Source organism: Leuciscus leuciscus, assembly GCF_965113295.1.
Source record: "Leuciscus leuciscus genome assembly, chromosome: 11".
NCBI lineage: Eukaryota > Metazoa > Chordata > Actinopteri > Cypriniformes > Leuciscidae > Leuciscus > Leuciscus leuciscus.
Window position 1 is genome coordinate 3173056 of NC_138735.1, and position 26028 is coordinate 3199083.

The 26028-nt window shown below is 36.6% G+C and overlaps 1 protein-coding gene across 1 annotated transcript; it reads right to left on the reverse strand.

Annotated features, from left to right (window-relative positions):
• Positions 1–1128: 1128 nt before the first annotated feature.
• Positions 1129–24951, reverse strand: cul2 (cullin 2). The gene is made up of 21 exons (XM_082183812.1): positions 24763–24951; positions 22688–22827; positions 21931–22033; positions 21751–21845; positions 20232–20337; positions 20048–20130; positions 17661–17757; positions 16942–17052; positions 16357–16519; positions 14951–15075; positions 13184–13291; positions 12144–12203; positions 11894–12022; positions 10542–10628; positions 10197–10349; positions 7566–7643; positions 7339–7405; positions 5018–5220; positions 4106–4207; positions 3508–3624; positions 1129–1843 (listed from the first exon to the last, which is right to left on the reverse strand). Exons 2-21 carry the CDS (start codon positions 22804–22806, stop codon positions 1712–1714), a joined length of 2238 nt encoding a protein of 745 aa, XP_082039938.1. The 5' UTR covers positions 22807–22827; positions 24763–24951; the 3' UTR covers positions 1129–1711.
• Positions 24952–26028: the final 1077 nt, after the last annotated feature.

Sequence of the window (26028 nt, forward strand, 5' to 3'; positions counted from 1 at the left end):
CAGCTCTCTCTCTCTCTCTCTCTCTCTCTCTCTCTCTCTCTCTCTCTCTCTCTCTCTCTCTCTCTCTCTGCAGTCGAGCCCTCAGTAAGTGAGGACATGGTACCACGTGACCACTGCAGCTTTATTTTTGAGCTAATAATGCAAGAGAAAAATACTGTCTACTCTAGGCTAAGTCCGAACAGCTCCAAGTACAGCGTCATGTTTTTTTCATCTCTTATTTATGGTAATTATGAAATGGTCTTCAATATTATGGAAGGCCAACAGCGCCAAAACCTGTGAAACTGACGTCTTGACGCGCATAAGGTTCTGCAGTGCTGTGATGATGATGATGGATTTATGTTGGCCAACCCGTAAGTTTGCGTCACCCTGGTTCCCTCGACAAATGGCCAAAAGGATTTTACATTGTTTTTTAATTCATATAATCCACAGATAGGTGTCAATATAACATTCACCAATACCATTCACCAGACCAGTGTCGTTTTCACATACTGCCCTACTATAAAGTAGGCGAAAACCAGTATGTGACTGAATTCACAGTACTCATAATAGAGTTGGCAATAGTACCTGGATGATGTACTTCTTCCGGTGAGATTCTGAAGTGTGCATATTATGATGGACACTTTATTTCCCATGAGGCCAAGGGAGAGGATTTATGAATGGCAGTGAAGCAACACAACTGATGCTGGAAGGTCACATGATAATGACAACATGATGAATGTAGTACGTCTGGATTATATAGAACATACTTTTTTAGTGGTCGTGAAGTAATTACTTGTTCAAAATAAGAACCTACTCCAGAGAGAATGAGATTTGGGACGCAGCCCAACTCATAATTGTGACTTCAGGTTAAAAAAAAGTGTCTCAGGTGTGTTTTTGCTTTTTATGTTATTTTGTACATGCAACTAGTTTTACTGTAAATGAAAAAATTCCTTTCAACAGATTTACACAGAAGTATTAGTTGTGTCCATCATATTTTCTCACTTTCACACCATAAACTCGGGCTCAAAGAAAAGTTCATATGCATTCAACTTATAAACATGATCTTTCAGACTCAGAAATATGCAAAAAAATGTACCTTTAATAATTACTGATGATGAAGTCATTCCTCTTAAAACATTTACGAAAAAGTGTGTTTTTATTTGTTTATTTGACAAGCAGCAGAATCATGTTTGTCACCTCATATTTGTTTTTGTTTTTTTTAATATTTTGAAAGTAAATGCAATTATCAGTATACCGGTTTTATTACAATATTTCTTTTACTTTGATACATTAAAAAAAAGAATACACACAACAACTGCAACGTGAGAAAAAGAAAGCGTGGTTGTTTTTTTTCGGCCGTTTCTCAAACTTTTCACTTGTTTTGCTCTATGTGATGCATTTCATTTTGCTCGCTTTCTCTCGTAGATTACGTCTAAAAATGTATTATCCTTTTACACTGGAGTATCTATAGGCATTCTTCTCGTTTGGTAGACGCACTGAGCGTGGCACTGGTGATGTAAACAGCTTAAAATCAGAAGGAGGAGGGCGGGGGGGCGGAGAGATGAAGTATGACTGTCCAGCTACTCAGAGGCCCTTTAACAAAGATGGAGGCACAGAGTCCCGATTCAATCCGATGGTCGAGTGCCGGGGGCCAGCCAGAGCCCAAAATAAAAGACATGTTAACCGTTCACGCTTCACGGCGTTTATTTTCTTTCATTAAATTAATATGGTCTTATGCGACATAGCTGTATTCATCCGCAGAGCTCTGGCTTCGCTCGATGTACTGCTTGTCGATAAGAACCTCGATGCACTTCTTGATCATGCTGATACTCGGGCTGAATCTCGCTTTGGATTGGTTGATTACCTGAAGGAATAAAACACACACAAAGAAAAATTAGGCTGCTTATATTTGCAATATTTACAAGCAGTGTATGGTGTGCACTTACGGTGCAATTCAAATATTCAGAATTACTACATTTATTAAAATGCATATTATAAATGGACAGTTCCAGTCCTAGATGCTGATTGGTGCTAACAAAAAAAAGTAGTAACAGCGAAACACTGAAAACATAAATGCAGAATTAAGATTACTTGATGACAGTGATTTGAACATGCAATATATGATGATGGCATTAATACTGAAAAAAGGTGATTGATTGCATGATTCAAATAAAACAGTAATAATGTCACGTTCTGTACACTTTAACTCAGGCTTATCATCTTTAACTAAGACTAAAACTTTTCTATTAATAAAAAAAAACTCAAATAAAAAAAATTATATTAGTCGAAAAACTTGAAACGAAAATTAGAAATGTTGCATTGGCAATAAACTGAACTAAGTTTAAGTTGAAGCACTAAAATTATTAACTGGAAATAAATCAATTTAAATATCAATAACTATTTAAAAAATATATAATAATAATTAAAAAAAATGGCAAAAGCACAGTAAAATTAACATGAAAACTGAAAATATTTAAATAAAATCTAATTAATTCTTTCTAATAAATCAAAAACTAAAAAAACACTGCTTATTTATTTAATTATTTTATTTTTTATTATTATTTTCTCTGGACAATAACCCCCAGTGCCCACTTTGTTGCGTTTATTTTTCTATAAGGCATACTTTTTCACAAAAAAAAAAAAAAAAAAAGTAGCATTTCTAGAGTTTGCAGTGTGTTAATGTTCTGAATCTGAACACTTCCTTACATTCAGATCCGTGTTCTTTCAAAGCCTGATTATAAACTGATCTCTGGTAACAAGAATGTTCTTGAGAACTAATGTTGTCGTGACTGACCCAGAAACTGAGGATTTGATCTTTTTTAGCAAAGCTTGTGAACAGATTAAAGTTGCGGACTTTATTGAAATCCATATTTCGGTCAAGATAAAAAAAAGTTTAATTTATGCTCAAATCTGCCCATATTAATGTTTTTCAGTACGGACTGAGAATGAGAATTTAGGGTGAAAATGAGCTCAATTACCATGAAAATAAATGACAGATCTTACTGGTCCTAAAACGGGCTTCATTTTCTTGATGAAAAATACAATTATTATATCTTTATCACTGGATTCTGAGGTGAAATATGACAGAATATCCTATGTTCAATGCAATGAAGGTTATGATCTATTATACCATTCCCTCTTTATTCACTGTTCAATAGAGACAAACAATGTACAGCTTGTCTACCGTGTGTGTGTGTGTGTGTGTGTGTGTGTGTGTGTGTGTGTGTGTGTGTGTGTGTGTGTGTGTGTGTGTGTGTGTGTGTGTAATAAAAACAGTATACATTACAGTTGTGTTGTGTAACAGCCTGTGTTGGCGGACTATCTGCTCTTCAGACGTGTTCTGACAGCAGTCTATGACAAAGTCTCCCATTCCTGAGATTTCACAGCGCTCTTATCTGCACTTCCAGTGTGAGCTCTGCGTCAGGAACCACACTATACACCGCACACCTTCAAGACTTGCTTTCAGTTCATAATGGAGGCCACAAGAGACGCTTATACACTGAAACGTTGAGGTTTTAGTCATCTCACCTCCTGTATGAGGGCGTTGTGTCTCAAGATTTTCCTGGCTTTCATAATCCTCACTATAGCAGCCTGTAAATACATTTTCCTGTCTTCATCCACGGCACTCCTCGTCTGTTCCAGTTCCTGCCGCACACAGAGGACGTAACAGGGTTTATATGACTAGATATTGTGACCACAGAAGAGGTCAAAAGGGTATTCAACATGGAAAGTGCAGACTAAGATTCTCAGATCATGTACAGGTCTCGACATTTACACTTGTCCAGGACAAGTGGATTTTTTAAAGGGACAAGTGAAAGAGAATTTGACTTGCCCGACCGGACCAGTGGCCTAATTAAAACGTCAATAACAAAAAAATAACTAGGGAATCACCAAACCGTGAGAATGATTCTGCATTCATTTAGTGTAAGTGGCGATTGATAGTGGATAATACTATATAATGTACGTAATGTTGTGCTGTTGAGTCTCATGCAGCCTCTCAAGGAGAACATCGAAACAAATGACATCATTTTATCTTGATTATCCCGTCTTCATAATCATTGGAAGCCAAAATCAAAACCGAAACTAAAAATTTGATTCAAGATCCCCCTATAACATCTGACTGTACCTGTGGTGTGTCCTTCTGCATTGACGTCGTGATCTTGAACTTTGTTCTTTTACTGGTGAAACTCATAATTAGAGAAAAAGTGGATTCGGCTTCAATTTCCTCCTGGAGGGAAAAAGAAAGTGGGAGTTTAGTTATAATCAATCAAATTAACAGTTTGATTAAAGTGCCCCAGTTATACTATTTTTTTGGATATCACGTTTCATGCAGTGTGTAATACAGCCGTTTCTGAATGTAAAAGGTCTGCAAAGTTACAAAGATCAAAGTGCAGATAAATGGAGTAATTGTCTCGACTTTAAACCTCCTGGAACGAGTCGTCCGTAATTCCAGTCTTACTTTACAAACATAGGTTTGTAAATGATTTGCATAATGCCAGTCTATGGTCTTCATTGACTGCCTGTGAATAAGGTCTACTTTGACCCTCGAACACTGCAGTTGTAGCTGAGACTGGAAGAGTTTGGTTCAGGACATGTAAAGAAGTCGCTGTTTTCTGCTGCAAAAGCAAATCCACTTTGATGCGCTTCCAAAGGATGAGGACTTGAAATGACACGGTAAAACCAACGCCATTTTTACTGTTCGTATCACTGTGTATCAAGTGCTGAGAAAGACCCAGAGATGAATTTAGATATGGTAATGAGCGTTTAGTTTGACACTTTCTGTAAGCGACCAATCACAACAGACTGGGCCATCTGACCAATCAGAGCAGAGCAGGCTCTCGGAAAGGCGGGGTTTAGAGAGACTGAATCCTTCATTGAACCGCTTCAGACACTGTGTATATTATGAGAAAATGCAAGTGTTTTTTTTACCTTGGATGCATATAAACCTAGTATAGGAGACTCAAAAACAAATTAGGAACTAATAGGGGCACTTTAAAAATCAAGCAATCAATAAAAATAAAAATAAAACAAATCTTACTTTCTCAGAGTCGTGGCTGATCATCTTGACGTCCAGCAGAGATTTAATGGTCTTCTGGAGCTCCTTCTCGTTCATCTGCGTGCTGTCCTGCAGTTCTTTATAGCTCACGGTCTCGCTGTTGTTGAACGCCAGCAGCACGGCCATCTGATAGGTGGTCACCACCGCTACATACGGCTTGGCCAGGTAATTCATCTTTACCTCACCTGAGAGAAACAATATGCACTTATACTATATCCAATCTGTCCTCAACCGTGTAGTGTGTGAATTTGATGTGGTTATTTAGTCATTGGGCATCGGTCTGATCCCTCCACTGCTTCAGGACAGCTGTGACAGTCGAGTGCATGTTTCCGGTTAATTAACTGCATCACACGGGTATTTAAAGTGCATTTTTTTCTTGCGAACGCACCATTTATAATACCAAACGACACAAAATAGTACGCAAATCAGGACGCACCTTTAAACTTATAAACTTAAACGAAAATTAGATGTGCTTCCTTGACAACTAAATGAAACAAGTAAATTACAACTAATGCTGAAATAATAAATAAACTAAAGCAAAATATAAATATTTTAATTGTATTGGAAAAAAAACAGAAGCACCTAAAATTACTAAAACTTTAAGTAAAATTGAAATAAAAAAAGTAAAAAATTAAAATATAAAAATAAAGCTAATTCAGAATATTAATACATAATATCCTACTATATAAATAATACTAAAATAACACGAGAGAACTGCAGAGATGTGATTTAGGCCACTTTGAAGAAGCTCAAATATAAAATTAAGTTTCGATTTGTTTAACTTGTTTTGGTCACCACATATTTTCCATATTTGAATGAGTGATATTTCATGAACATGAATTCAAATATGGAAAATATGTGGTGACCAAAAAAAGTTAAACAAATCGAAACTTAATTTTATATTTGAGCTTTACAATTATTTTAAAATATTCTAAAATTCTAAAATGTGGCAAATAGTAATACAATGAATTAGTAAGTGTGTTGAAACTTTTGTCTGGTACTGAACGTGAGGGTTGAAGTTTTGTTGAAATACTGCACACTAATATGAGTGAGTCCTAGAAGTGTATCTTGCGGTGTTGACGGATTACTCAGGATATTTTGTCACAGCTCAGTGTGATAATCCGACTCTTGGCAGGGATTTGCTGTGGTTGTGTAGAAATATCAGGTGTGGTTAATCAGGCTTCAACAGCACCAGCCAACAAACACTAGATGTGTTTGAAACCGCCCTCTATACCCTCACTATTCCCTACATCACTCCACTTCAAGTAGCGAATGAAAACAAGTGAGTGAATTCGGACACTGGAAGGGATGCCACTTTTGCATAGTTTGTTGCTAGCTGTTTAATAACCATTTGAAACTTCCCTATGTTAGAGTATGGAGTGATTTCGAATATAAATATAAAAGTTTGATATAATACATCTGTTGATTCTACACATTCATTTAGTATAAATACATTTAAATATATATATATTTAAATTATTAATATAATTACTTCATTAATTGGGTACTTTTCTCAAATAATAATCATATATGTGATTAATTACAATTAATTAATCAGCTTAACATCTTTAAAAGTTCAAAAGTTTGGGGTCAGTAAGATTTTTTGTTAAAGAAACTAATACTTTTATTCAGTTTTGCCATCACAGGAATCAATTACATTTGATGAAATATATTACAATGGAAACCCTGCATTTTAAATAGCAATAATATTTCAATTGTAACATATAAGCTCAAATAAATGCAGCCCTGGTGAGAGTAAGATTTTTTTTTCAAAAATTAAAAAATTATAAAACGGTTACTCCATAAAAATATTCATTTTAAGATTTATTTTATTCATAAAATAAACACCAGCAACAAAAAAATATAACGTTATAACACATTTATTCCGCAAAGCAATGTATTTCCAAAGAGGTTGCCAAGCAACACATGCAGCAACAAAGCATCACAAACGGCAGTGGCTAATGCGGTCACAGGTGTGTGTGTGTGTTGAGTAATTTACAACGGCTTCGACCAATCAGAATCAAGGACTGGAAGTATCCGCTTTATAAATGGTAATGAGCGTTTCGTTTTCGACACATTCTGTAAGCGACCAATCACAACAGACTGGGCCATCTGACCAATCAGAGCAGAGCAGGCTTTCGGAAGGGCGGGGTTTAGAGAGACTGAATCCTTTATCGAACCGTTTCAGACACTGTGTATATAATGTGCAATAATATTTCATTTGTAACATATAAGCTCAAATAAATGCAGCCCCGGTGAGAGTAAGAAAAACATTTTAAGAAATGGTTTACGATTGACTTTACCTGTGCAGAGATAATGAAGCCAGGTCAACTTCCTTCCGCTGAAGTGCTGGTTATAAAACAACTCAAACTGCAGGAGAAAGACAGACGTTAAATCAGCGTCATCTACTTTCATAACGAAACGAAAGAGGATTTTACATCTTCATCTCTCAGTACATGCAGGAAGCTTAAGTTCTTGCCCCTAATGATGATGCGTAAGGTCATAGGGGCATGTTGACATGGCAGCTTACCATTTGTACACTTTTCTCCAGCTCCTGTGGGATGGCAAACGTGGAAGAGGGAACGTGTGTGAGGGGCCATGCACCTGCCTGAAACACACGAGAACAGGCATACGCAACATTATTGCAGCAGTCTTTATTATACATGATTTATCTGTGCACATCATTCTTCTTTTAAACGCATGTTCGTGGTAATCATGAATCAGAATAACTTCCTCTCGCAGCATCTCTTAACCTGTCACTCACATGAGATCAGCCAATAGCAAACCACAACCATCCAATCAATTCACACCCAACTTTTGTTCTTGTTCCATATACGTCACATTAGGGAAGACACGACTGGCGCAATAATTTAGTGTTTGATGACCACTCACCCTTTCGCTGACCCTTATAATTAAATAGGCTGTTTTTGCAACTGCATGTTTAAAACTTTTATATGTAAATGACCTCTGTTATGATTGGCTAATCATTTTGCGTGTACAATGAGTAGCAAAATCCTGTTTATATAAAAGTGGGCAGTCATTTGTTGATTTTCTCATAGTTTCTCACAATAGTCAAAATTGTGTTGATTTCAGAATGTATTTTTTTAACTGAATTTATTTGGTAACTTCATTATTTTTGATCACTTAATAACTACTTATTCAATTATTGATATCAGTTTTTTGGGGGGTGGGGGTTCTCAGTTAAAATGAATAAAAGCGATAAATTACAATTAATTATTTAATTTTTTTATTCAGCATATGTAATTCATTTGATAACATATGTAAATATTATCATTTGAAATATATAAGAACAACTATACCGATAACAGCACAGACAAGATACAGTTGGAATCACTTTCAGAACGATCTTTTCCAGCTGATGAACGATTAAAACAATGACAGCCAATCAGAATCCACAAGAGCTCAAGCATTTAAAGCGGCAGGAGACAAAACTAGTGAATACTTATAATAAACAGAGCGATACTGTCCGCAGGTGTAGATGCTAATATAGTTACCGTTACAGTTAGAGGGCCCTATTTTAACGATCAGAAACGCAAGTATCAAACGTGAAACGCAAGTAACTTTGTGGGCGGGTCTCGGGCGCAGTTCCTATTATACCGGCGGGATAAATGACTCTTGCGCTCGACGCAAATCTAAAATAGGTTGGTCTTAAGTAGCTTCATTATTCATAGGTGTGGTTTGGGCGTAACGTGAAATAAACCAATCAGAGCGTCATCTCACATTCCCTTTAAGAGCAGACGCGCTTGTTCCATGGCGGATTGCTATTATAACGGCGGATTTGCCAGACGCACGCCAGGAGCGGTTCACAGCCGAGGAGACCGACGTTCTCGTCAGGGCCGTAAAACACAGAGAAGTGACATTGGGGATCATGGGAGAAACACACCCAAATCAGCTTCGGTTAAACAGGCGTATAATAATTTGGGTAAATATGTAAGCTAGATTTATGCCTATTTTTTCACATCTTCATGGACACCACAATGATTTCCCTTGTGTGGAATATTTTTCCTTGTAATAATGTAGCCTATAAATTGCAAAAATGAAAACTGCTGCTTCTGTGTAGATGAGAGAAGCAAAGTGTATGCGTGTTGTGCACACGCTACATTGATTATGGCCAAGCATGCGCCCTTAAAATAGCATCTGAATAAAATTCACAACGCGCCACTGACTTTAGACTAGGTTTTTCCTGGTCAGTGGCGGAATTGTTTTCTGGAACTGCAAAATAGCACCAGGGAACGTTTGCACCGGAACACGCCTCCTCTTTTCACTGAACCGCCCCCAGGAGCGCAAGTTCATTCCCTAATTTACCGACGTGCGTCTGTGGAGGGAAAAGTGCGTCTGTGGAAGGAAAAGTCCGCTGTGCGTCGGGTGCAAAATAGGAATGATACATGCGTCGGTGTACAAAGTCTATTGTGCTGGGTGCAAGATAGAGCCCATAGTTAGCTCATAGTTGTTGGTGTGAACGGGCCTTAATAATTAATGGGCACGTTTACATCCACACCAGTGCGCTGATAACTCACAGAAATCAGCTTATTGAAATATAACCTCTTGTCCAGGTTTACATGCAAATGAATGCAAGTAAACCGCATTTACAAGACTTTATTAATAAATCAGGTTATTTCCCGATAGTGACGTCAAAATTTTATAATTAGCGTATCAGACTGAGTATTTCATTTGTTCTGTCGGTTGTGATGTTAAATAAAGCGTTATAAACTGAAGGAGAGTATTGCAACATGTTAGCGGCTCATATATTCTCCTCCTAATGCAGTTACAGATGCAGCATCTTCTTCTTCTGCACTTTTATCATTTTTAGACTCTAGAAAGAGTCTGAGTTTGCGATATATTTCCTCCTCTCTCACTGCGAAACACTCGCTCTGTCTGGATGCGCTTGAACTCACAGTAAGGACTGTCACACATCACACGTGCACTTCAATAAGCCGACAGAAATCAGATTAATGTGTTTACATGCACAATCTAGATGTGATGATCGGATTATGCTTCAGCTGTTTATGACTTTACTCCAATGAAGGAAAACGGGTAAACACGATCATGATCACGTGCATTATCTGCTTATTAAGCATAATCGGATTAAGAACGTGCATGTACATGTTTGTATGAACACAGTCATAATATTCTCTCTTACCTGTAATACGTAAATCTGGAAGCTGATGCCCAGGTCCACTACAGTCTCCTGGGTTTTGATAAAGTTGTTGAATTTGTTGTTGAGGTCGGTGCTGACGCTCATATCAGTGTACATTCTGTGCAGTTTGCTTGTGAATTCATAGCCACACGCTTGCTGCAGGGCAAAGAGAGAAACAATGACAGGTCTGCTCACTCTAATCACACCAAACCCTTCATCAGTCTCATCCGTGGCTCTGCATAATGACAAAGCTGAGGCGCCCACAGCCAGCGAACACTCAAGAGTCACATCTGTGAACCGTTACACACTCTTCAAGAAAGACGGCTGTGTGTGTGAGACTTTCTGTACCTTCAGTTTGTTGATCATGGCTTCCTCGGAGTCCATGGATAATGAAAGTCCGTGTATTAACCTCTTTGCAAGCATCCTGGCATAAAACTACAAGAATAAATGACAATTAAAAAGAGAGAAAAACAGGAAATCAGTGAGTGCCATTAATATTTTGCTAGCATGTTTGCTAACGTTTTAGCATATTGCTAGCACAACAACACTAGCATGTTTTAACACATTTTGTTACAACGTTTTAGCACAATTGATAGCATTTTCCTAACATGTTTTAACATTTTCATATCATGTTGTTAACATGTTTAACACGATGTTGATAACGTGCTGTTTTCTAACATGTTAGCATGCTGCAGTATGTTTTAACACATTGCTAGCACAATTCTAGCATGTTTTAACATGTTGCTAACATGTTTAACAAATTGCTAACATGTTTTAAAGAATTTCTAACATGTTTTAACAAATTGCTAACATGTTTTAACACGTTCATAACAAATGTGTTCAAGCCATGTCGGAATTCATGTAATTACATGATTTAAAAAAGTCGTGATTTAAAATAACTCGTGATTACAACTTTGTTAACTCTGATTTTTGTGAAATCAGTGAACAGCGTCACTAGTTGTCATCTCGCAATTACAGTAAATACAACATGGCATGAACGCAGCTCATGTTTCTCACGTTTTAGCATTCTTTTGCTAGCATGTTATAACATGTTAACATGCTGCTAGCATCTTTTAAAACATTCCTAACACAACAATGCTATTTTAACACACTGTTAAAGTTTAACATGTTACTAAAACGTACTTTACATTTAGCTGTTTTAACGTTAACGTGCCGCTATCATGTTTGAACATGTTTATAGTATGTGCTTACACGTTTTAACATGATGATAACCTATTTTGACATAGTGCTAACATGTTTTCACATTTCTAACTTCTTGTTGGCATGTTTTAACATTTTGCTAGCATGTTTTAACACATAACTAACATAACAATTCTAGCCCATTGTTAAAACATGCTAGCATGGGACATGTTTGACCAATAGCTTTTAGCTGACATCACAGACTATGATTTGCAACTTAGACATTCTCATTGTAGAGCATTTCAATGGAAAAAAATCAGTATCCATCTCTGAGCAAGAGATATGACATCATACATATTTTTGGTTCATTTTCCCAATAGAAAAATACTTTTTCTAAAGTTTCGGAAGTTTTTTTTAAAAGTTTTTTTTATTTTGTCAACTTTTAATTTAAATGCATCAACACAGGTTCGAAGCCAGCTCGCAACATTTTCCACATCCTGTTTCCCCATTTTCTTCTTTGCATCATTTCCTGTTCTCTTTAAATTAAGCCATGGCCTCACCTTCTGAAACACATCTTTATCATCGATGTATTTGAAGACGGTGATGAAGCTGGTCAGTTTGTCCTCGACTTCATTCTCCGTCATTCCTTTTGCAGACTTCTTCAACAGGTTGTCACAGTACTTGGCCAGCTGTGTGGCGGCGAAGAGGAAAAGGAGTGTTAATGTTCAGTCAGTGTGTGTTCATTAGGTTTGTAAGAGTGTATTTAGTCATCTTGATCTGAGGTTGGCAGGATAAACAGTGATTACACACCAGCTCAGGTGCTTTGCAGATGGATTTGGGCTCTCTGAAGTTCACTACTGAAGTCAAGGCCTGGAAGGGAAATGAGCAATAAAAGCACAAACCACAAACTCCAGTGTTTGGAAACACACACATGAACCCGAGGTCAACGCTCTCTGAATCCCAGACACCCCCCTACTGGACTACAGGGAGAACGTTTGCACAGTCTGAACTGTAAAATTAATTTTCTGGAGAAAATATGAGTTTAATTCTCAGCCATGATGCTATAGTGTTGCTGAGGTGTGCTTTAGAGTGGACGTGTGTGTTTATTATATATTATATTATATTATATTATATTTTATTGTATTATATTCAATTACTGCATTTGTATTATTTCAAAGTATTGAATTTTGTACTATCATTACATTACGTTATTGCATTACATTACATTATAATGTATATTACTATATATTTTATTATATCATATAATAATTTCCATAATTGCATTTGTATTATTTCATTATTATTTTAAAGTACTGAGTTTTTACTATCCTTATGTTATGTTATTATATTATAATTTATCATATAATATATATCAGTTTCCATAACTGCATTTGTAATATTGCAAAGTATTAATGTTTTTACTATTATTATGTTGTTATTATACTACATTACATTAAATTACTATATATTCATAAAGTCCATAATTACATTTGTATTATTTCTAAGTATTGATGTTTTTACAATCATTATGTTCGGTTATTACATCATAATTTATTACATTATATATTAATCTCCATAATTATATTTGTATTATTTGAAAGTATTGATGTTTTTACTATTATTATGTTAGGTTATTACATTATAATATTACATTATACAGTACTTTTTTGTATGATTACACTGTAATAAAGGCACCTTAAAATAAAGTGTAGCCTTTATATTACATCATACTGTGCAAATATTTCAAAGTATTGCTGTTTTTACCATCAATAATGAGTGTCTAAATCTTTGCCTGTTACTGTATAGACACTTGTAAATCATTTTTAAACTGTGTTGAAATGTAAGTGTACCTTATCAAGAGCACTCATGAAGTGTTGGTCCCCATTCAACACTGTGTTAATCAACTGGACAAATTTACTATGAACCTCTAACACTGACTCCACAAACTGGGTTGGCATCTGCAAAAGACAAAGATCAGAGAACACCGCAGTTAATGCTGTATACAAATAATTCTGCATATAAACCTGTTTTAATCACATTTATAAAATGGTTAGTTCCAGTCCTTGATGCTGATTGGTCAATAGCTGTGTTTTATTCACGATAAAACACGGCTATGACCGCTTCACCCAACGGTTCTATGTATCACTACACAACACCCTTAGCAACCACTCTTAGCAACTTAAACACGTTTGATCTCATTTACCCCTTTTCCACCAAGGCAGTGCTGGTGCCGGTTCGGAGCCGGTGTCTACTCGCAAACCAGTTATTTGTGTTTCGACGGCCAAAGAACCGGTTCTCGGCCAGGAAAATTGGTTCCAAAGCGGCACCAACTCTTTGCTGGACTAAGACCGTTCTTTTACCACGTCATGCTTACGTCGGGGGCTGGGGGCGGGGTTATTGTGACCAACAACTCGACAGGAAAGGTTGTGACCGCCATTGCTAAAAACACAGCGCTAGCTAGTAGAAAGAATGATTGAAGAAAGATGGATTCTAAACGTCTTCTTCTGACCCCAATATAAGATCGCAAAGCCAGGAGAAACATTTGCAGAAAGACGATGTAGTCCACCATTGTAATTGTTAAGCTTGAAGTTGGCGCAAGCGTTTCTGGGAAAGCTAAGATGTATGGCAAACGTACACAGTGACGTAACAACGTCGTTCGCTGGGCTCTCTAGTCAATGGAAAAACAAACAGGTTCTGAGAAGGTTCGCAAGTTGGACCAACTTTGAACCAGCACCAGTTCCGAACCAGTTCTTTTTTGGTGGAAAAGGGGTAATTGATATTGTTCATTGAAGCTAGAGTAGAGTATTGTGAGAGATCGAGTAAGCGAGTGTACCTGCATTTACAGTAGACATAGCATTTTCCTTCAGGTCAGTCATATTCATAATAAAAAAATCAGTTTGAATGTCCACTGCGATATCTTGTCCTTTTAACAGTTAAGGGTTTTTCCCGTGCCCTAATCATCTGTCAGTTGTGTCTTGCTTTTCCGTGATCACACGTTTGAGTCCTTTCAATGTAAAAGTCTTCTCTACTGACTGACTCACTCATGAAGACAGTCTTTACCGCCATCTAACGGTGAAATAATGTATGTAATGTCTGTTGCTGTTTACGGTCAGGGACTATTTTTTCCAGCAGTTTTACTTCATGAAAGTTGCATAGATACATATTTTTCGGCTTAAATATTTGTATTGTGTGGTAAACGTTTTATAAAAGCAATAAGGTACGAGAGGCTGTGCTGTATCGTGAATAAGTCACGACTGACTCCGCTTCGCGTCGAGCCTAACAACGCCCTTCAGCCGTGACTTATTCACGATACAGCACAGCCTCTCGTACCTTATAGCTTACATATAGCTACCGAGCACTTCTAGACTCTAAGGTTTCACAAACAGGGCTTAGATTAAGCCAGGATTATGCCTCAGTTTAATTAGTACATTTAAGTAGCTTTTATAAACATGCCTAAGAAAAAAAAACCATTACTGATGTGCATCTTGAGACAAAACAATGGCAGTGAGAATATTTTAAGATATGTCAGTGTAAGTTACTTTTCAGCCTTTTAGTCTGGGACTAGGCTTAAGCCTTGTCTGTGAAACAGTTCCTTCCACATCACCCCAGTTACTCACGTTTTCCTGAGAGAGGTTACTGGTGGCTCTTAGACCCTCATCATGGATGTGGACCTGGAGCTCTTGGATCATGTGAGGTAAGCCGCTGGACACGGCCCGCAGTAGCGTGTACATATTCGCCATATCTGAAACCAAACAAACCATCAAGACGACGTCCTACATTTACAACAAGCCAATGGACGACTTGCACAACTACTTCCACGTTCTACTTATTACACCTCGGGAGTTTCCGCTAACAGCGTTCAGCGCACCTACAGTACATATATGAGAACGCAGATTATCACTTCGTTTTATGGCTGCCAATGGATTAAAGGGGTGGTTGACTATGATTTCACTTTTCTAACTTTAGTTAGTGTGTAATGTTGCTGTTTGAGCATAAACAACATCTGCAAAGTTACAGCGCTCAAAGTTCAAAGCAAAGGGAGAGATTTTCTTTTAGAGAAAGCACTTTTTAAGGACTACAACAAACGGCTGGTAGAGACTACACCACATTCCTCCCGGGTTAGTGACATCACCAACCCTAGAATTTACATAAACCCCGCCCCCGGAACACGATTGATAGATTATCAAGACAGAATATGCTAATCATTGACTAGAACAGATAAGCTACATAAATTCATCAACTAACCATTCAGAAATGTTGTCTACATGTTGTCACTTCTTCTTGAGTCTCTCCATCTTTCTGACTTCGGTTTGACCATAAAAGGCTAAAAGTTTTTGAAATGTTCAGTGCATGTGTGTGTGAGGTAAAAGGACACAAGCTCTTGAAGCTCCGCCCCCTGTGCCGGGAGCAGCAGCTCATTTGCATTTAAAGGGACAGACTCAAAACGGTGTGTTTTTGCTCACCCTCAAAAAGTGACAACTTTAACATGCTATATAAAAGTATCTGTGGGGTATTTTGAGCTAAAACTTCACACACACACACTCTGGGGACATCAGAGATTTATTGTACATCTTGTGAAAAGGGCATTATACCACCCCTTTAAAACAATGAATCATGATCTCTGCACTGAGCCTGCTGAAAAGTTCCTATAAATATATTTTCTTTCCAACTGTGCATACTGAATAATAAATAGACTAAATATATTGACCCACTAACCAGCAGCCGTCCTATACGCTCGTCCTCTCATTAACAGTGTTTTTCTCGTACTGATATTTCATACCTGTTGAGTTTACATTTTTTAAATGAATTTGACAAATAAAAAGGATAGCTTGTGTGCGTTTAGTCAACTCAATGACGACAGTACACTGAAAATATACATAAGTGAGTTGTACTATTTAAAAACGGAAGTGCGTCACGAAGCTCAGTGCAAGTGGTCCATTGAGACGCATACATACACAAACATAAATCCATGAGCTGAAAGTGAACGTTCACACTGGCTGTAAGCGTAAATAAACCTGCTGACCCTCTCTCTTTTCCTGTCTGATGATATTTTGACACTCCCCGTGCAAGAACTGCAGGTGATCGGCCACCATCCTCTGCTGACATTCGTGGATGACTTTGGCGTAAGAGCTGGGGTGCAGATACTTCCGACATCTCACCTCTTCGTCTTTCAACCGGCCTAAAACCTGCAGGAGCAGCAGAACACAGCAGGAAGCAGAGCAAACGTCTCCTGATTACCAGCACAGGAAAGACAGCAACATGGCAAATGGACTAAATAACCAAAATCAACTGTTCTGTAAAACACACCAATGCTAAATTTTTTCTAAATGTTATAATCATTAGTTAACAAACAGGTATTCATTATTTCAATTATCTCATTGTTTCTGTTTAAATTAATATATTTTTTGCTAACTGTGATTTGCATATGTACATTTCTGAAATGCATAACTTAGACAGTATCCTCTGATGACAGATCACTCTAAATTGTAATGTGGACTCATACATTTTCTGTAAAGCTGCTTTGAAATGGTGTGTATTTTGAAAAGTGCGCTATACAAATAAATGTGAATTGAATTGAATTAAAAGATGGTATTGGACAGAGGCTCACCTTCTCCATATATTGGGAGCAGTTGGACTCCTGCAGTAGATTGGAGGCTTCTTGTTTGTAATACTCGCCGGTTTTTGTCAGAAACGGCCCCTCGAAGATTTCCTGATAAAACTGGGATTAAAAGAGAGGGTGTGGTCTTCAAATCAGACACATGAGTGCAAAAACACACACACTCCAAGCATGCAAATATGCACACAAATACTTGGTAAGATTGTTTAAATGTTTTGTGTTCAACAAGGCTGCATTTATTTGATCAAAAATACAGTACAAATAGTGAAATATTATTTATTTTTAATATAGCTGTTTTCTGTGATTGTAAGATGTAATTTATTCTTGTGATCAAAGCTGAATTTACAGCATCATTACTCAAGTCTTCAGAGTCACATGATCCTTCAGAAATCATTCTAGTATGCCGTATCCGCCATACTTTTTATTTTTTCAGGATTGTTTGATAAATAGAAATTTCAAAAGAACAGCATTAATTTGGAATATGAATCTTTTGTAACATTAAAAATGTCTTTACTGTCACTTTTGATCCATTTAATGCATCCTTGCTGAAAAAAATTATTAATTAAAAAAAAAAAACTTTTGAATGGTAGTGTACAAAAAATACATTTTCAGAAAATATTACTGAAGTTTCACATTAGCATAAAAATTAAATAAAAACTTTGAATCAATGTCACTTTAAAAAAAACATGCATCTAGACAGAGATTCTCACCTTTAGAGGAAACTTTTTCTTGTATTGTTCAACATGAACAAAGGAGTTGATAACCCCGTGGATTACTTTCTGATTTGGGTCCTCCCCACATCGGTCGCTACGGAAACAACATCAAAACTTACTAATTAATCTGCAAATGTATCCTCTGCAGAACTGACATATAATCAATAAAACTGAACTTGGGTTCAGGTCATGCAAAAGTGTCTGTGGGACCAAAGACTTGCCATAGATGCGCATTACGAACCGTAAATATATTTTATTTGAGCTTCTGTATAGAGAACAAGGCTGGGCAGTGTGACAATATATATTATTAACATGGTATAAAATGCTTATCGTTAGAGATTTTGCTATATTGTGTATATTGCCATTTGTAAATAAATAGCACTATTGACACTTCAGAGTGATGAAATGCATGAATTAGTATATAAAGACTGGGAAGTGCTTGATGTTCAAAAGAGTTATTGCACAATATATTATTAAGGACATGCGGTGCATACCATCGTGAATTCAGTTCTCTTTCACGTTTTATTGAGCTTGAACAGTCGAATACACACACAATTCTGTCTAAAAGCCCATCGTGTGGAGTATCCATGCAAACACAGCTGTTATTACTCAAGAGAGATAAACAGCTGAGTGTAAACCGGATGTATGTGTATAATGGATCCATGCGTTTGGTCTTAAAGTGACAGCAGCCTAATAAACATACTTGCTGCTCTGTGTCATTAATGTTAATCACACAACAGATAAAACAACTCACTGCTCTTGACTGAATCACTTTTTTAGCTTTAATAAAAATAAATGTAATGCAATATTTTATTTTTACGTTCGATTATTACATTTCTGCAGTAATTCCAACATGTTAAATAGACCTAATTTACCTGAAAATCTTAATTTGTTTAATTTGTATTTTTGTTACATGCTATTTGTCCTATTTTTTTCTTATTTGCCACTTTTTTTCTTATTTTTAATAAACGACATGAGATCAAATGAAACAAAATAACTATATTGTGATATATATTATTATCGTGAAATAACATTTCTCATATCGTGAAATAACATTTCTCATATCGTGAAATAAGAATTTAGTAATATTGCCCACTCCTAAAAGAGAACTAGGTGAACTACATTTCTATGTGAATAAACTACAACTGGTTCTGTTGGATTCCTGTGGGTGGAGCACAATTCTATTCCTTTAGGGATGTTAATTATTAATTGCTGTTTATTGATTACGCTTGGCTTGCTCCCTCAAACCCTTGGCTATTTGTAGAATTGAAGTGGACAAAAAGAGTAAAAAAACAGACTAAAATAATTTAATATTCAATATTAACCGATACAAAATAAATACATTTGTCAATAGAAATCAAATCAAATAAAATAATGGTTAAAGTAAATCAAGTTAAGGCGAGACACTACAGGTGAATAGGGTAAAAGTTTTAACTAGCAGATATCACCATGAAACTTTCCCAGTTGATTACCTACATTAAGATGAGACATTTTTTTTATTTCACACGTTTTCTGTAATTTAATGTTTAAATATGCAAATTAGGCATTATCTAATTAAATATGCGCTCATTTGCATTTATTTTAAAAACAAAATCTGAATATTGGATAAAGCCAGGTTCAAAAAAAATTGTCATTGTGTCCACATATTAGATGGGGAAAAATGACAGAGGGATTTATGGATATCTACTTTTGTTATCCTGTAAATCAGAATATACTGTCAATAGCCTTAAAAAAAAAATTTTGCCATGTTTTTTGGAATAAAATGTTATATAAATTAGGCTAGGAATAATATATTTACAAATCCCTCTGTAAATGTCTTCATAATATAACTAGGTACAAGACTGGAAAGTGTGGTGTATAGAGGTGCTACTGAAGTGGAGATTTCAGAATTTTTGAGAAAACGGGCTTTAAAGATTTATGAGATCGCGCATTTAAGAGTTAAATCCCCCCTTTTCCTTTCACGATTGGTTGCTGATAAAAAGGAAATGACCATATTTGGATCTGACAGCATTGTACAGGAGAGAGAGAGCTTTCTAACGGTGTGTGTGATGACAGGGTGCCGGCAGCGATCGCGGAGCAGCGGGAGGATTTAACGCCAACTTTTGTTAAATTTATGAGAAATCAACAGACGCAAACAGACAAAGTGTAGTAAAATAAAGACCTAAATGCGTATTTCGGACTTTTTTTTCACCACAAGTCTGAAAGAAGACATGTTATTGAAGACAAATATCCCAAAATCTCAAAATTGACCAGTGAAAAACCCCCAATGTTTTTGCCTGCCGTGTCTCACCTTAAAGTAAATAAAAGTTAAATAAATGAAAATGTTTCGAGGTAAAGTTGTATTAAACCTGGAAACATTCCTCCCATCTTAAGGTTTAACCTACTTCTTGATCTCTTTCAGAAGCATCCCGATCAGCATCGGTTGAAGGGGCTCGATCATTAACTTCCGCCACATGTCCAGTGCAAGCTACAAATACAACAAAACAGAATAAAAACCCAATTTGACATCTGAACTGTGAATATCTCATCATCCTATTGTGTTGTGCCAGGTTAGGAACCCCTGCATACCTCTCCGATCTCCATTAACGGCTCATTCATGTCCACTCCTCCGTATCCATACTGCAGGTCTGCTTCGGTCAGCTTGTTCTTCTTAATAAACTGTGTGTTGAGGTACCTGCAGCAAATTCATCAAAACACTAATGAGGGAAAAGCAGTTGCTATTATTCTAAATGAATGTTGATGCACAATAAAGCCACGGGTGACGTCACTTCAATAGCCGCTTGTTTTCACAGCTGACCAAGACCAGCGGGACAGTGACGGGGTTGAGGCGGTGAAACCAAGCAGAAACTGACCAAAGCCCTTGGCGAGGCCGAAGCCTGCATGCCAGAGAAACAAAACCTTCTGCACTCAATGTAGCGCATGATAGTGAACACTCTAATGAAACGTAATGATATCAAATGAAGATAACGATCCCTCTCCACAAATCCTCAGACCGGCGTACTAATCCTGCACTCTTACCAAACTTGTAACATGCACATATTGTGTGTGCTCAGTCTGCAAACTTTCTGAATGCATGAAATAACAGGAAAATCTAGTGTGTGTGCCAAACTGTGCAGTTTACAACAGGCACACTTCAGGGAATACCGTATCCCACAGTGCAACGCTCCCGGCTCCTAATGAACTGTTATTTTAACATCCCTGTGGTGACGGATTCAGACAAGTTTACACAAAACTAGATTAAGAATTGCAAAACTATTCAATTACTTTTCACGTCTGATGTGATAACGGGACTGAACTTCTTTTCAAGAGTTTGGGATCAGAACGATTTCTTTTAAAGAATGTAATACTTTTATTCAGCAAGGATGCATTCAATTACTTTAAAAAGTGACAGTTAAAGACTTTTACATTGTTACAAAAAAAAACTATTTCAAATAAATTCTGCTCTTTTGAACTTTAAGGGCATCAAATAATCCTGAAAAAATGCATCAAATCATCATATCAGAGTGATTTCTGAAGGATCATGTGACACTGAAGACTGGACCAATGAATTTAAATGAAGAGCATAACAGACCTTTAGTCAGTGTGTACTAATATATATATATATACGGTAGGTTTTACATCAGACTGATTTTCTTAGGCTAAAGTTCAAGATTTCTAGTCGAGACTAATATTGGCCTAAGCGTTAAACTAAAGTAAAACACAAAAGACCAATAATCGAATTCTTAGACAACCACTCGATCACGATATAGACTAATATAAACACTTATTTAAGTTAGGGTTCACCATCCAAGTATCACACCAGCATGAACACCAACACCATTTAACAACCAAAAACTCTGAAGTAGTGAAGCTTAGTAAAATTCATTTCAGAATTAAAAGTTAATTTATCCACATTTCATCTGTCAATCACCTGATATTGTCTAGCAAACCTGGTAGTCCCGCCCCCAACTCCACCATTGGTTGAGCCAGAGAAAGACAACCTATGAACGGCTTATGTATCGTTGTCTCTGCACATTAAACTCGACTAGGAGGATTCGAGCAATGAAGAACACACATCACACGAACTCCCAGCGCTAGCTGAACTCACCTGTACAAGCAGTCCATGTACTCCGCTCCTTTGCTGTATTCCTCCCAGTATCTGTGATACATCACCAACACCTTTTCTTCAGACTCCAGGACTCTCTGTAAGACACACACACCACAATGATATAAAAGACATCCGTGATTAAAAGCTAACGGCACTGGCCTGAGAACGAGGCGCTCTTACCTTGAACAACTGCCGGACGTGGTTCTCCAGAAACACCTTGGTCTCGGTGTACAGTCGTTCCCCTAAAGGCTCTGGATATGCTACACACAGCGCGTATATGTCACTGAAGCTCACGTTAAGGAGGATTTAATGCGGGATGCATGAAGCTAGTCCACCTTTGAAACTTTGAAAACTTAGACTTTGAAAGAAGTCTCTTCTGCTCATCAAGGATGCATTTATTTGCTCAAAAATACAGTAAAAACAGTCATACTGTAAATATGATTACACTTTAAATATTGTAAAGTGTCATGTGATCAAAGTTGGATTTTCAGCATCATTACTCCAGTCTTCAGTGTCACATGATCCTTCACAAATCATTCTAATATGATGATTTGCTGCTCAAGAAACATTTTTTATTATTATTATTATCAATGTTGAAAATATTCTGCTTTATATTTAGATTTTTTAAGGATTCCTTGATTAGAAAGGTCAAAAGAACAGCATTTATATGTAATAGAAATCGTTTGTATCATTATAACTGTCACTTTTGATCAATTTAATGCAACCTTGCTGAAAAAATTAACTTTAAAAAAGAAAATCAAGTTTTGAATGGTAGTGTAAGAGGTACGTATAAAATATGTTACACATTTAATAAATGGCAATAATGGCTTAGCACCCTCATAAAATAAAACCTCCAATAATCTGATTACAAGAAACATTCAAAAGGAAGAAGAAAGAGGAAGCAATATTTCTCAATCGGGACAGTGTGTCAGGATACGAGAAGCGGTCGTTCCACGTCGCTCTCTCCACGTAATCGAGCATCACGACCGCTCTGATCGTCGTCAGGAGCTTGTTCCACGTCTCATCGAAATCCACCACCCGCGGCTTTAAGGACATGGTGTGTGGCTTCGGCTTCCACTGCGGGGGGAAAGAGGTGGAACAGATGTCAATCAGCCCTTTATAGCGTTCCCTTTAGTGTTGTTGTTAACTAAAACCAAAACCATTAAAAGCATTTTCGGGAATTGAAATGGTGAAAATAAACTGAAATACGTTTAAGTTGAAGTGCTAAAATTGTTCAAACTAAAACAACAGCAAAATTAAATAGAATAGAAATATTTAAGCAAAACAAAAAATAATAAAAATGAGAAAAGTTTTTTAGAATTAAAATGAAAACTAAAAATATATTTTTTTTAAATCTAATTTAAAGTATTAAAAAATATTATAATAGTATAACTAATTTTAGAAAAAATGACTTATGCAAGTCAAATGGACTGGATAAGGATTTTTGATAAGATGCATTTTATAGAAATTCACAACGAGTTGAGCATAAATAGAAAATTTGTAGAAAATCCCATGTTTTTTCCCACATTGATTAGTATTTTAAAATTCCCTGAGGTTTTCTATAACTTCCTAAAAGTGAAACTGTATCTCCTAGCACATGCTGCACATTAATTGTTCGAATACAATTTTGTTTTTCAGAATTTGTTTATTAAATTTTATTTATCATCAATATACTTGTAGTATAAGTAGTATTTAGTAGTATTTCTCTATTTTCATATTATGAGTTAACTTGAATAATTCACATTTCCAAATATTTTAAATAGTTTGTTTGAAGTTCAAATAACTAATGAATACATTTCTGATTTCTGCAATTCGTCTCATTTGCTATATCTATATTTCATATCAAGTTATCAACCTCCTGCTCTCAATAATTTAGCACCGCTTTAAACCCCTGACAGTCAGTGTTGGGTGTAATTAATTACTGTAATTGAATTACTTTTCCCTCGGAAAAGTAAAGAAAAGTCAGGGAAATCCTTACTTATTTTAGGATTAGTCCTAATCTTACTCTTAATTTTTCTGTCATTTAATTATGGTTACTTATGAGGTAATTGCATTAAATACTGTACATAGACTATAGAACAATTCTATGTAAAACAATAGTGGATTTAACATCAAAATTGAATGTTAAAATGTATGTTTCTAATGTAACTTCTCCCTTTACACACTTTGGTCAGTTCAATAATAATTTATGCAATTGTATATTGTTCATTTGACAGAATCAAAACAGCAGTTTCATGTCAATCCATGTATTGTTCAACTATCCGAGGTTGATATGGGATGTATTTAAAACGTAATTAATAATGAGTAATCAGATACTTTTTACAGAGAGTAATAGTACAGTAATTTAATTACACTTTTGAAGAAGTCAACAAATGACCTTTTTTTTTCTTTTTTTTTTTTTTTGAGTAACTTACCAAACACTGCTAACAGTTGACCACCACAACACACCAATGTAACTATAAAGTATATCAGTTGACACTTGACAGGTCTATATAACGTTAGTAGAGAATAAAGACATGCATGTCTGCCTTCTACACAAGACAACCATAAACAACATCACATTCACGGGGAAACTAATTATTGGAGTAACTGATTGTCCCAACAAAGGCAGATCAGTGCAGATCAACTCATTATCTCAGTGTCAACATCCAAAATAGCTGTCAAGGCACATCAAAATATCAATATCATGTGATCTACATAGAAACATCCCTATAAATAGCCAAAACAAATGAGTGAACACCTCAAGTAAATCCAGTCACTGTGAAACAGAGTCACCCCCAAAACTGCAGAGGCCTAGTTACACATATCCATGATATGACTGCATTAAAACAGAAGCTGTGGGTTATTTTAAGCAGACGTGATTGAATAACAGCTGTGTGCTGTGGTAAACAAACACGTACACGTGTGTTTATAAGCGATCGGTGTGTGTTTATGATGTAAAGACAGTGTTATGGAGCTGAAACTGCAGCTAACGTCTGTGCTAGCATGAGCGCTGCTCATTCACACACACACCTGAGATTGAGAAAGCCCTGCTGAGCTGCGAGTCTCGGGCGGTCAGGAGGCTCGGCTGGGCCGGGTCTGGATGTGTTGTCCACGGGTCAGTGTGTCACGGCTGTGGGTTTGAAGTGAAGCTGTCAAGACGCTTGATTCCTCTCTCTCTCCCTCTACACCTCTGCCATTGCCTTTCACGGACTGCACCACTGCATCAGCTGTAGGGGTGGAAGAGCGCAGTTAATGATGGACACAGTTATAATAACCTTTAAACTACATGAGACGTTGAATAAGCGTTTATTTATAAGTTAATACAAAGAATGTGTATTAATGGGATATACTGTGCATAAAATAAATGATAATATTGTATCGCAGCTTTTACCGGACTCCCCCTTTTATTGGTGGTATGACCGAAAAGTACGGCAGCTGTTCGCGGACAAAGTCGTGACAGAAGAGGCATGAGTAAGAACATTTACAAATCTCTTTTTTCTTAACGTTCCAGGTCCTTGACGGTTGCATTAACGATCATTTTAGTACTTTTTATAAAGACATGTTTGAGGGGAAACATTCTATTTTTGAATTTAGCTTTACTCGTTATGATATTTCAGTTTTAACAGAACAAAGCCATTAAGAAATCAGATAAAAAATTATTTTTGTCATAAAAATGTGTTTACACTGAATCTGTAATGGTTTTTCAGAGTCATTTTAAAGGTGGCTTAAATGGAATCTATATATATGTTATCGATCAATATCAATCATATCATATTTGTACAAACTATAATACGGTTGGCTATACATAATAAGATCATTTGCACTTGGATTGGGTGTAACAGCACTGGTGGACCCCAGGGACACACGTGAAGCCCAAAGTAAGAAGGCCTAGTGTAACCGGTCCGAGCAAGAGTCTCCAGTGTGGAAGGCGCGCGCGCGCTAACAAGGATGCTAAAGACCTCAGCCGCTAGCACACCTCTTGAGGCTAGGGGAGTGAGGTTTACACGCACAGCTCTTACTGGCCACATTTGATTCGCTAGTGTCCTAAGTGTCTCTTTAATATGTTATATATTTCAATAAAAAGATCAAATTATATTGTTTTCAAAATTTATTTGGACAGCAATAAATAATTCAGTCATGTATGGATGTATGCCGGGTTTTTTGGAAACAGAACCTAAGGAAAGCTAAAGGCCCAGATGGTGTCTCGCCCAAGTGTCTTACCTAAGAAACCAAAAATCACTGGATTAATGATTTCAGACCAGTTGCTTTGATGTCTGTGGTCATGAAGTCAGTTGA